Raw genomic sequence first — 12786 nt, 5'->3', positions numbered from 1 at the left:
TTTTTGGTAGAGATGGGGGTTTCGCTAGGTTGGCCAGGCTGGTCTCGAACTCCTGGCCGCAAGTGATCAGCCCGCCTCAGCCTCCCAAAGTGTTGGGATTACAGGGGTGAACCACCGCACCCGGCCTGTGGTGTCATATTCAAATCTGAGGCACAGCACCTGGCATGTAGCATTTACTCAATCAGTGTTTAGTGAAGTAAACCACGAAGAACAATACAGTAGGTTGGAAGTCAAAACATCAGGATTCTAGTCCCAGCTCTGCCACTGGCTAAGTGATCATTTGGTTCCCAAACAAAAGGCAGCGCCATTCTCTTCCTCTTCCTTCTGAATATGTATGGCTTCCTCTATCTTTTTTCAGTCTTTTCCTATTGACTACTTTATTTGACCCTACAAGTAACAACCTGGTAGATGTAATTTCAAACAAGAACCATTCTTCCAAACTTCCAAAGAAGTGAACAGTATGTGTCAGACACTACAATTGCATACAAGACAGAAGAACCCGTTTGTATCTGTATGTGCAAAAAGAAACCCTATTGGCCAGGTGCGGTGGCTCATACCTGTAATCCCAACACTTTGGGAGGCCAAGGCTGGCGGATCTCTTGAGCCCAGGAGTTCGAGACCAGCCTGGGCAATATGGCAAAACCCTGTCTCTACAAAAAAATACAATTAGCCAGGCGTGGTGGTAAGCACCTGTGGTCCCAGCTACTCAGGAGGCTGAGGTGGGAGGATCACTTGAGCCCAGGAAGCAGTGGTTGCAGTGAGCTAAGATCTCGCTACTGCACTCCAGCCTGGGTGACAGAGTGAGACTCTGTCTCAAAAAAAAGAAAAAAAGAAAAAGAAACACTATTGACCATTTTCGGTTTGGGCTTAATAAAAAAGGATTTTTTTTTTTTGAGCCATCGCGCCCAGCCAAAAAGGATTATTTTTAAAGTAAAAAGAAACCCATGCCAGGTGCAGTGGCCCACACCTGTAATCCCAGCACTTTGGGAGGCCAAGGCAGGTGGATCACCTGAGGTCTGGAGTTCGAGGCCAGCCTGGCCAACATGGTGAAACCCCGTATCTATTAAAAATACAAAAACTAGCTGAGTGTGGTGGCAGGCACCTGTAATCCCAGCTACTCGGGAGGCTGAGGCAGGAGAATTGCTTGAACCCAGGAGGCGGAGGTTGCAGTGAGCCGAGATCACGCCATTGCACTCCAGCCTGGGTGACAAGAGCGAAAACACCATCTCAAAAAAATAAAAATAAAGTAAAAAGAAACCCTTCGGGGTGGTGTGACAATTGACAGGTGTTGGGCAGGGGATTAGAGCAACTATTTTCACTGCATACCTCATATTGTTGGATTTTGAGCTAGGTGAATATAACATCTATTTTTTTAAAACTTCATGATAGTAAATAAAACCGAGCAAATGGGATTGTTTCCTAAGCAGCATTTTAACAGGCCTTAAGAGCTGATGACAGATGGATCTGACATCAGTAGCTTTACCACATCAGTTAGAGCTGCTAAGAAAACCCTTCTAATTGCACTTGCAAAAAAAAGAAAAAGAAAAAGAAAAAAGAAAAGAAATCCACCATTAAATCTTCTATCTTCAAAGTGCTTTAATCTAGCTCACCCCCTAGCAGTAGAGTACAAAAATAAAGCTCAATTTCACAGCAGATGCTACAAAAAAAGGGCAGTGAAGAATTTGGACTCTAACCGTGAACCTAACCAACTCTGTCATTTTGTAGCCCCTCACTATACAGCTGTGTAGCTGTGACAGTCATCTAAGGAGATAAAAGTTTAGGGGATGATCCCTGCCTACAGGCAAAATGGAGAAATAACGGACCTAAAAATCAATAAAAGTAGTAATAGATCAGTCATGTTTTCAACACATCTTCTGTATCCACAACTCCCTAGGTGTACTACCTGCCCTCTTTCTTCCTTTCCAGGGATAGTTGTTTTTGTTTTTTTTTTTTTTTTTTTTTGAGACAGTTTCACTCTTGTCGCCCAGGCTGGAGTGTGGTGGCGCAATCTCGGCTCACTGCAACCTCTGCCTCCTGGGTTCAAGCAATTCTCCTGCCTCAGCCTCCAGAGTAGCTGGGATTACAGGCATGCGCGACCATACCCAGCTAGTTTTGTTATTTTTAGTAGGGACGGGGTTTCTCTCTGTTGATCAGTCAGGTCTTGAACTCCCGATGTCAGGTGATCCACCGGCCTCCCAAAGTGCTGGAATTAAGGTGTGAGCCACCGCCCGGCCAGGGATAGTTCTCCTAACAGTCAATTACACAAGGCCTGTGAAGCACTAAATGATAATACAGGTTCTATTAAGTTTGTAATCATGACCAGGCTTTCCTTATACAGTAAAAAGTAAAAGGTCATTGCCGATCAAGGGATGGCACAATCCAGCCACCACTGTAAGTTTAAACACCACTTCCTTCTATAAGCCCCGCCCTATAAAATGAGATCAATGGCAATCACACAGTGCAGGCATGTTCAAGGTAACCAGATCAAATGTTAAACTGGATAAGCGATGAAAAGCAACTTAGTATTCTCACCTGGAAGTGTCATCTGTGGTGTTGCTTTATACACATGGAGTTATCACCATCTTTAGTTTTATCTTTTCAGATCTTCATCTTTGGTTACCTTTAACGTTGAACATGCATCTCTATTTCAAGTGCTCAGTACACTCTCATTTTAATAAACCGAATGATTGCTGTTGCTGTATACTAAAACAAAAATTAACTTAAGCATATACTATTTGTTAGATACTATACAGAATGCATGAAGGTTGAAGGTGCAATCTGTTTTAAACATATCCCAACTGGAATTTTTTTTTTTTTTTTGGAGACGGAGTCTCACTCTGTCACTGTCACCCAAGCTGGAGTGCAGTGGCACAATCTCAGCTCACGGCAACCTCCGCCTCCCAGTTTCAAACCATTCTCCTGTCTCACACCACCACTGCGCCTGGCCTGGAATTATTTTCTTACACCCCTCTCAGCTCAAACCTAACCAACTGGAATTTTAAACATTGTAGGATCCACTCAGAAAAGGAACTAGAAAAAAAATACTTTTTCTGTATTCCCCTAGTCATCTCCGAAGGAACTATGTTTGTAAAATTTACTGTCAGCCGGGCAAAATGGCTCACACCTGTAATCCCAGCACTTTGGGATGCCAAGGTGGGTGGATCACCTGAGGTCAGGAATTCGAGATCAGCCTGGCCAACATGGTGAAACCCTGTCTCTACTAAAATTATAAAAACTGGCCAGGCGCAGTGGCTCACACCTGTAATCCCAGCACTCCGGGAGGCCGAGGCAGGTGGATCACGGGGTCAGGAGTCCAAGACCAGCCTGACCAAGATGGTGAAACCCCGTCTCTACTAAAAATACAAAAATTAGCCAGGTGCAGTGGCAGGTGCCTGTAATCCCAGCTACTCAGGAGGCTGAGGCAGGAGAATCACTTGAACTTGGGAGTCGGAGGTTGCGATGAGCCGAGATTGAGCCACTGAACTCCAGCCTGGGCAACAGAGCAAGACTCTGTCTAAAAAAGTAAATAAAGTTAAATAAAATATACTAGTGTCTATTACAATAGTAGCAACTACAATTTATGAAGTATTAGCTGCTAGGCTCAGAGACAGGTGCTTGATGTACATTATGGATGTACATTATGTCTATACAAGCCTCACAGTTGCCTTCTAGTTTTAAGTGATAAAGACTACATTGGGTAGATTGCTTCATTTTGTGTAACATATTTAAAAAAAAGAAATGCTTTTTTTCATTTTATTTTTATTAAGCACTACATAACACATTGCATGCTACATAATACACTGTATAACCTTCTAGCAGGGGTAGATGGCCATAACTGAGTTATTTTTTTCATCAATCAGGAAAATGCTTCCTTAATCAATGTTCTCCAAACCCTGAAAAACAGTTTAAAAAGGAGAATGTGACAAGTCTGTTCCCATCAAAGATATGCCATGTACTTTTATTTCCAGTGTCATTAAATGGCATTCTGTCATTAAAAAGAGTGCTTCCACATCCCACATTTCTCTAACTCCAACAATACATTAGATTAAATTTTATAATCACTAAAGAATAACCTGTAATGATTTCTAGTTTTCATTTTCTGTCAGCAGCATATTGCTTTATATGAAACAAATCTTCCCCGACTCCCAATCAGAACTAAAGTCAAGCAACTCTTTACCACCTGGATCCTTTTTTTTTTTTGAGATGGAGTCTCACTCCCATCATGCAGGCTGGAGTGCAGTGACGCGATCTCGCCTCACTGCAACCTGCATCTCCCAGATTCAAGCAATTCTCCTTCCTCAGCCTCCCAAGTAGCTAGGATTGAAGGCGTGCGCCACCATGCCCAGCTGATTTTTGCATTTTTAGTAGAGAAGAGGTTTCGCCATGTTGGTCAGGCTGGTCTAGAACTCCTGACCTCAGGTGATCCACCTGCCTCGGCCTCCCAAAGTGCTAGGATTACAGGTGTGAGCCACTGTGCCTGGCCTCCACCTGGATCCTTACAAAGCACCTCAGTGAGTCAGGACAAGAAGGTAAAATCTGTTTTAAAAAATAACAGCCAACATGAGGTAGATACTATTATTCTCATTCCATTTTTTTCACAAATGAGGAAACAGAGGCTCAGAGAGGTTAAAAGTCACCTGCTTAAGTCCATAAGGAATTAGCAGAGCCAGAATTCAGGGACCCCAACTCCAGAACCCTTCTCTGACAAGCACTACACTATCTATTCAAAATACCTACTGGATCTTACTAAGTTGACAACCAAATACTTCAGAAGCTATAAATTAAAAGATTACGCCAGGCACGGTGGCTCATGCCTGTAATCCCAGCACTTTGGGAGGCCGAGGTGGGTGGATCATGAGGTCAGGAGTTCAAGATCAGCCTGGCCAAGATGGTGAAACCCCGTCTCTACTAAAAGTACAAAAATTACAGCACGCCTGTAATCCCAGCTACTCGTGAGACTGAGGCAAGAGAATCACTTGAACCTGGTGGGTGGAGCTTGCAGTGAGCCAAGATCATGCCACTGCACTCCAGCCTAGGCGACAGAGCAAGACTCCATCTCAAAAAAAAAAAAAAAAAAGACTCATCAGTGATGACACTTCTTTTAGGTATTAAATAACATAGTCCAGGTATTTGGTTTACTATTACAGGAAGAACTGCCTTAAGAGAAGTTAAAACTGTATCTTCCTTGGAGCCATCTCTTAGAAATCCTAATTCTAAATCACATGCCAGGTGATTCTGATGGTTATTCTTGGACCATACTTTGAGAAACATGGCTCCGGATAAGTAGATATCTATTATCATGTTCATTGGATTAGATTCTCAACTACCTCTCCACTGAGAGGTGTTTATCACCCAGGTTGAGTCCTTATAATATTACTTAATCACTCTGACCCTTGTCTATAAAATGGAAATTCTATTTACTTAGGTTTGTTGCGAGGAATAAATGAGGAAGGAGAAAATATTAAAAAGTAAACATTTTTAAAAGAATTATGAGAATAAACTACTCCTACAAAATATAAAAACATACTATTAGGGCCAGGAGTAGGAGCTCACGCCTGTAATCCTAACACTTTGGGAGGCTGAGGTGGGCGGATCACTTGAGGTCAGGAGTTAGGAAACCAGCCTGGCCAACATGGTGAAACTCCATCTCTACCAAAAAGTACAAAAAAAAATTTAGCTGGGCATGGTGGCGGGTGCCTGTAATCCCAACTACTCAGGAGGCTGAGGCACAAGAATCACTTGAACCCGGGATGTGGGGGTTGCAGTGAGCCAAGATTGCACCACTGCACTCCAGACTGGGTGACAGAGTGAGACCTTGTCTCAAAAAAAAAAAAAAAAAAGCAGAAAAACAAAAAATATACTATTAGGTTGAGCCTTATGAAATGCTACTGCTTGGTCGTTTTTGACCTACAAAAATGGCAATGTCATAATTGAATCAAATATAAAATTATAGTAATTCTTTAAATGAAGTATTGTTTCAGGAATAGGCAGACCTAGAGTATAGAAAAGCACATCCGTGAAACAGGCCCATGTGTACATGGAAATTTAGTTTACCAGAGTGGTATTACAAATAAAAATGAACTAGGTGCTTCGTGGTTTTTGTTTTTTTGTTTTTTTTTTTTTTTTGAGACAGGCTGTCATTCTCTCGCCCAGGCTGGAGTGCAGTGGTACGATCCTAGCTCACTGCAGCCTCGAACCCCTGCTCAAGCTATCCTCCTGCCTCAGCCTTCTGAGTAGCTAAGACTACTAAACTGTTCTATAAATGGGTAATTGCAATAACTAGCTACCTCTTGGAAAAAAGTAAAGTTAATCCTCCCTTCACATTATACTCCAAAATGACTTGTAGATGTAACCAAATCACTGATTTTTTAAAGAAACAATATTAGGAGAAATTATTTTTTAAATGTATTTTTATGAGCCAGGTATAGTGGCACACCTGTAGTCCCAGCTCCTCCGAAGGCTGAGGCAAGAAGATCACTTGAGCCTATGAGTTTGAGGCCAGCCTGGGCAACACAGCAAGACTGTCTCTATTTTATTTTTTGAACGTATTTTTATAATCTTAGATAGAAAAGGCCTTTGTATGGGAGACATAAAAACCCAGAATCCAGAACAACAAAGCATGATACATTGAATATCAAAATTTAGAACTACCTGATGAAAAACATCATAAAGTGAAAAAGACAAACAGCAGACTGGGAAAAATGTTTGTCATATATAAAATAGACAAAAAATTAAAGTCTAGGATATATAAAGAACTATAGCTCAAAAAGAAAAAGACAGACAATAGAACAGGCAAAGGATATAGGCAACAATCCACAGAATAAGAAATACATGACAGTAAGAAAAACTAAAAAAAAAAAAGAAATATAAAAGATTAAATATGTAAAAAGATGCCAACCTCACTAATAGATAAGAAAATGCTAGTTATATATTAGCACTGTATGACCCTTGGCAAGGCATTACCAGAACCCACCTCAACCCTGGCAAAAGGCTGGCATCAGAGTGGCATCTTACCTTTGACACATAGCAACGATTAACTCCAGAGATGCGCCTATCTCTTTCCATCAGATTCCAGTGATACCCAAAATGAGCAACCCTTTTTTCCTTCAAATAAGAGACAATTATTGTTGCAGTTTATAAAACTGAGTGACCCAATTGATGGATATTACAATTTTTAAAAGGGACATTCCAGAGAAATGGAATCATCATTTAAATAAAAATGCAAATTAGTAGTACAAGAACAGAATCTCCTAAATAAAATCAGACCACTGAACTTTAGGATTAAGTTGGTAACTGTGACTTCTTACACTGTTTTAACCAACATGAATTTTTCCTTTTTTTTTTTTTTTAAAAAGAAATATCTAGTTGTTGCCTTTTGGGACACTAAGAAACAACAGCTGGGCCGGGCGCGGTGGCTCACGCTTGTAATCCCAGCACTTTGGGAGGCCGAGGCGGGCGAATCACGAGGTCAGGAGATCGAGACGACGGTGAAACCCCGTCTCTACTAAAAATACAAAAAATTAGCCTGGCGTGGTGGCGGGCGCCTGTAGTCCCAGCTACTCGGAGAGGCTGAGGCAGGAGAATGGCGTGAACCCGGGAGGCTGAGCTTACAGTGAGCCGAGATTGCGCCACTGCACTCCAGCCTGGGCGACAGAGCGAGACTCCGTCTCAAAAACAAAAACAAAAACAAACAAACAAAAAAGAAACAACAGCTGTAGATCACACGTGAACAATAACAAAATCAAAAAGTAAATAAATTTATACTCTGTACTCTAGAGATGATGTGAAGGGCTAGGAAAAGGGGAAAATGAATCCTGACGTAAAAAACAAGATCTTGCAGTAAATTCCTAAAGGCTTGCAAGATAAAGTGGGGAATAAAAAAATCAAGGGTGGCCGGTCGCGGCGGCTCACGCCTGTAATCCCAGCACTTTGGGAGGTCAAGGCAGGTGGATCACCCGAGATGAGAAGTTCGAGACCTGCCTCGACAACATGATGAAACCCCGTCTCTACCAAAAGAAAAAAAAAAAATCCGGGCGTGGTCTCGGAAGGCTGAAGCAGGAAAATCTTTTTTTTTTTTTTTTTTTTTTTTTTGAGACGGAGTTTCGCTGTTGTTGCCCAGGCTAGAGTGCAGTGGCGCGATCTCGGCTCATCGCAACCTCCGCCTCCTGGGTTCAAGCGATTCTCCTGCCTCAGCCTCCCGAGTAGCTGGGATTACAGGCATGCGCCACCACGCCCAGCTAATTTTGTATTTTTAGTAGAGACGGGGTTTCTCCATGTTGGTCAGGCTGGTATCGAACTCCCGACCTCAGGTGATCCGCTCGCCTCGGTCTCCCAAAGTGCTGGGATTACAGGCGTGAGCCACCGCGCCCAATCAGGAGAATCTCTTGAACCCAGAAGGCGGAGGTTGCAGTGAGCGATTCTCAGGTTTGAGCCACCTCTTCTAATCTACCTTTCCGGCCCCCGCGTCGCTACTCTGCCCTGAGGCCCACTCTGATACACCCAGAAACGCTGTTTTTCACTAGAGCAGGATGTGGTTTCGACCGGACTTCGTTTCGCAAGCCTCGGCTTCTAGGCAACCGGAAGAAAGTAGAGGGCCGACCTCGGAGAGAGGGTTCGCAGGCTGACGGCCTCCCTGCCCACCACCCTTTTCGGAAATCAGCCCGTGGAGTCGGCCCCCGGGCCGAAGCCGCCTTACCTTGCTCCCGTTAGTGAACCTGTGGATGTACGCAGTAGCCAGTCCTGGAATCAACAAGCACACGCCCATGACGGAGAGTCCGGGGAGAATCTCGAACCACATCTCTGCGCCGTTACCTAGGCCAAAACCCTACTTCTGGGTCCTTGAAAGGTGACCTGGTTTCGCCTCTCTTCCCAGCAAGCCCCGCGGCCGCCCGCGAGCGGGGCGGTGCCACGTACGGCTCCGGAAGAAGCGACGGAATCTGCTAGGGCACAAGAGAGGCGAGCGCTCGCGCTCTTGCGGTCCTCTTCCGTCAGTGTCTTTTGCTTCGACTCCCGGCGGAGCGCGCAACGTGGAGTGACGTGCAGGGGCCAAGTGCAACCCAGGCAGCCACGGCCGTTTCAGAGCTCGGGACTCTAAAATGGCAGAGCAGCTTTCTCCAGGAAAGGCGGCGGATCAGGTGTGCACCTTCCTTTTCAAAAAGCCTGGGCGGAAAGGGGCTGCTGGACGCAGAAAGCGCCCGGCCAGCGCCCCAGAGCCCGGAGAAAGCGGCAGCAGTAGCGACGAAGGCTGCACTGTGGTTCGACCGGAAAAGAAGCGGGTGACCCACAATCCAATGATACAGAAGACCCGTGACAGTGGTAAACAGAAGGCGGCTTACGGCGACTTGAGCAGCGAGGAGGAAGAGGAAAATGAGCCCGAGAGTCTCGGCGTGGTTTATAAATCCACCCGCTCGGCGAAACCCGTGGGACCAGAGGATATGGGAGCGACAGCTGTCTATGAGCTGGACACAGAGAAAGAGCGCGATGCACAAGCCATCTTTGAGCGCAGCCAGAAGATCCAGGAGGAGCTGAGGGGCAAGGAGGATGACAAGATCTATCGGGGAATCAACAATTACCAGAAATACATGAAGCCCAAGGATACGTCTATGGGCAATGCCTCTTCCGGGATGGTGAGGAAGGGCCCCATCCGAGCGCCCGAGCATCTACGTGCCACTGTGCGCTGGGATTATCAGCCCGACATCTGTAAGGACTACAAAGAGACTGGCTTCTGCGGCTTCGGAGACAGCTGCAAATTCCTCCATGACCGTTCAGATTACAAGCATGGGTGGCAGATCGAACGTGAGCTTGATGAGGGTCGCTATGGTGTCTATGAGGATGAAAACTATGAAGTGGGAAGCGATGATGAGGAAATACCATTCAAGTGTTTCATCTGTCGCCAGAGCTTCCAAAACCCAGTTGTCACCAAGTGCAGGCATTATTTCTGCGAGAGCTGTGCACTGCAGCATTTCCGCACCACCCCGCGCTGCTATGTCTGTGACCAGCAGACCAATGGCGTCTTCAATCCAGCGAAAGAATTGATTGCTAAACTAGAGAAGCATCGAGCTACAGGAGAGGGTGGTGCTTCCGACTTGCCAGAAGACCCCGATGAGGATGCAATTCCCATTACTTAGGTTTCCCATAATTCTTAAATTTAAAAAATAAATATTTTGTTCTTTTGGAAGTCTTAACTCGTGTCCTTCCTTTGTAGAGAAAGTGACAGAGAAGGCGGGTGGTGAAGTAGGGTCCTGGATTAAAAGCTTCAAGGTAGGTATAATCAGGATTTTTAGCCCTAGGATAACCATTTTGCCTGTGTTTCTTTTCAGAACACTTTGGCATAAATTATAGGGGTGGGAGTAGTTTGAGAAAAGAGCTATAATTTGCTCGAAGTAACCAAAGCTATGATGAAAGCAAGACCTCTGAGCCTGTTTATTATATCACATTTCTGTATCACTTAATAGTTTACAAAGTACTTTCATGCATTGTTTCTTTGGGAGCCTGTACTACAAAATATACCCGAGCCAATGTGTGGGAGAGAGGGGTTGTGTTTGGGGAATTGGTAGCTAGAACCACAGGCTTCACATATGGGAAATGTTCCTTGCTGTCTTGGTTATTTATTTATTTATTTATTTATTTATTTATTTATTTATTTTAGAGACGGAGTCTCGCTCTGTTGCCCAGGCTAGAGTGCAGTGGCGCGATCTCAGCTCACTGCAACCTCCGCCTCCCCGGTTCAAGCGATTCCCCTGCCTCAGCCTCCGGCGTAGCTGAGACTACAGGCGCATGCCACCACACCCGGCTAATTTTTTTTTTTTTTTGTATTTTTAGTAGAGATGGGGTTTCACCATATTAGCCAGGATGGTCTCGATCACCTGGCCTCGTGATCCGCCCGCTTTGGCCCCCCAAAGTGCTGGGATTACAGGTGTGAGCCACCGAGCCCGGCTCCCTTGCTGTCTTGGAAGCAGCTATAGTTAACCCCCACGTCCATGGATGATAAAAGTATCTGTGCTCAGCTATCCAGTGTGACAGACACTAGCCTCAGGTCGCTACTGAGCACTTGAAATGTGTCTGACCACTGTATTGGACACTGCTATTGTAGACAGAACTTGTGAACCTGCAGAGGGCAAAAACATAATATTTTATCATTCATTACCTGAAACTATCTGTGTTCCAGTCTCTGTAATAGCGCTGATCACACCTTATTAAAATTAGTCGATGCACCTGTCTCTCCAACTGGTTTATGAACTCAGTGACTAGCCTAGTGCTTGGCATATAATAAGCACTTAATAAATAAGCCTAGAGAGGTTTAAAAAGGGAGATTGGGGCCAAAGCCTTGAATCCAAGCTGAGGAGCGTTGACTGTATTCTGTAGGCAGCGGGGGAAATAGCAGAAGTTTGGGAAGAGAACACAATCGGACTTGGGTTTTTTTGTTTGTTTGTTTGTTTTAGTGTTACTGTGGTTGCGGCTATAGGATGGCTCACAAGGGAGATGGAACACAAGAGGCCGGGAGGCTAGTTAGGCCAAATGATTAGTAAATTTTATTGATATGGCTAGAATTTGCGCTAATCCCACGAAACAGATGCAAAAATAAATTCTGGGTTAGTGGTTTTTATTCACATTCATTAATCCGTTTAAAGATATTCTTTTTTTTTTTTTTTTTTTTGAGACAGAGTCTTGCTCTGTCGTCCAGGCTGGAGTGCAGTGGCGCAATCTTGGCTCATTGCAACCTCCGCCTCCCAGGTTCAAGCAATTCTCCGCCTCAGCCTCCCGAGTAGCTGGGACTACAGATGTGCACCACCACACCCAGCTAATTTTTTTATTTTTAGTAGAGACAGGGTTTCACCATATTGGTCAGGCTGGTCTTGAACTTCTGACCTTGTGATCCGCCCGCCTCGGCTTCCCAAAGTGCTGGGATTACATGCATGAGCCACCGCGCCCGGCCTAAAGATATTCTTTGAGTAGCTACTCTCTATCAGGTGCTGTGCTTGGCATGGGGGATATTAGCAGTGAACAAGATGGACACAGCCCCTGCCCTCATGTCGCTGGAGATTAAATAATGACTGTTTGGGGTGGGGGGAGGGGGGAGGGACAGCATTAGGAGATACACCTAATGCTAAATGACGAGTTAATGGGTGCAGGAAATCAACATGGCACATGGATACATATGTAACAAACCTGCACATTGTGCACATGTACCCTAAAACCTAAAGTATAATAAAATAAAATAAAATAAATGCAAAATACCATAAAAAAAATAATAATAATGACTGTTTGTTTTTGAGACAGAGTCTCGCTGTGCCACCCAGGCTGGAGTGCAGTGGCATAATCTCAGCTCACTGTAACCTCCGCCTCCCAGGTTCAAGCAATTCTCCTGCCTCAGCCTCCTGAGCTGGTCTCGAACCCCTGACCTCATGTGATCCGCCCACCTGGGCTTCCTAAAGTGCTGGGATTACAGGTGTGAGCCACCGTGCCCTGCCTATTTTGTTTCTTTTAATTTCAAATAGGATCTCCTATGTTGCCCAAGCCCGTCTCAAACTCCTGGCTTCAAGCAATCCTCCCGCCTCAGCTTCCCAACATGCAGGGATTATAGGCGTGAGCCACCATACCTGGCCTAGGAAAGCATTTTGAAAAGTGTCATGTCCTACACAAAGCTTCAGAGGAAAAGGAAATAAATGAAAAGTGTCACGGAGGCAAGACGCGGTGGCTCACGCCTGTAATCCCAGCACATTTAGAGGCTGAGATGGGAGGATCACTTGAGGCCAGGAGTTGGAAACCAGCCTGGGCAACATAGGG

At 44.9% G+C, this 12786-nt stretch overlaps 2 protein-coding genes across 2 annotated transcripts; one reads left to right on the top strand and one right to left on the bottom strand.

The window, feature by feature from the left end:
• Positions 1–3742: 3742 nt before the first annotated feature.
• NDUFA1 (NADH:ubiquinone oxidoreductase subunit A1) lies at positions 3743–8902 on the bottom strand. Its single transcript, XM_030807034.1, has 3 exons — positions 8696–8902; positions 7015–7104; positions 3743–3893 (listed from the first exon to the last, which is right to left on the bottom strand). The coding sequence occupies exons 1-3, from the start codon at positions 8795–8797 to the stop codon at positions 3873–3875; spliced, it is 213 nt and encodes a 70-aa protein (XP_030662894.1). The 5' UTR covers positions 8798–8902; the 3' UTR covers positions 3743–3872.
• RNF113A (ring finger protein 113A) lies at positions 8888–10177 on the top strand. The gene has a single exon (XM_003262261.3). It carries the CDS (start codon positions 9096–9098, stop codon positions 10125–10127), a length of 1032 nt encoding a protein of 343 aa, XP_003262309.1. The 5' UTR covers positions 8888–9095; the 3' UTR covers positions 10128–10177.
• Positions 10178–12786: the final 2609 nt, after the last annotated feature.

This window comes from Nomascus leucogenys, chromosome X (assembly GCF_006542625.1).
Source record: "Nomascus leucogenys isolate Asia chromosome X, Asia_NLE_v1, whole genome shotgun sequence".
NCBI classification, from domain to species: Eukaryota; Metazoa; Chordata; class Mammalia; order Primates; family Hylobatidae; genus Nomascus; species Nomascus leucogenys.
Note: the sequence above shows the minus strand (reverse complement) of the source record. Positions and strands in the feature narration are given on the sequence as shown.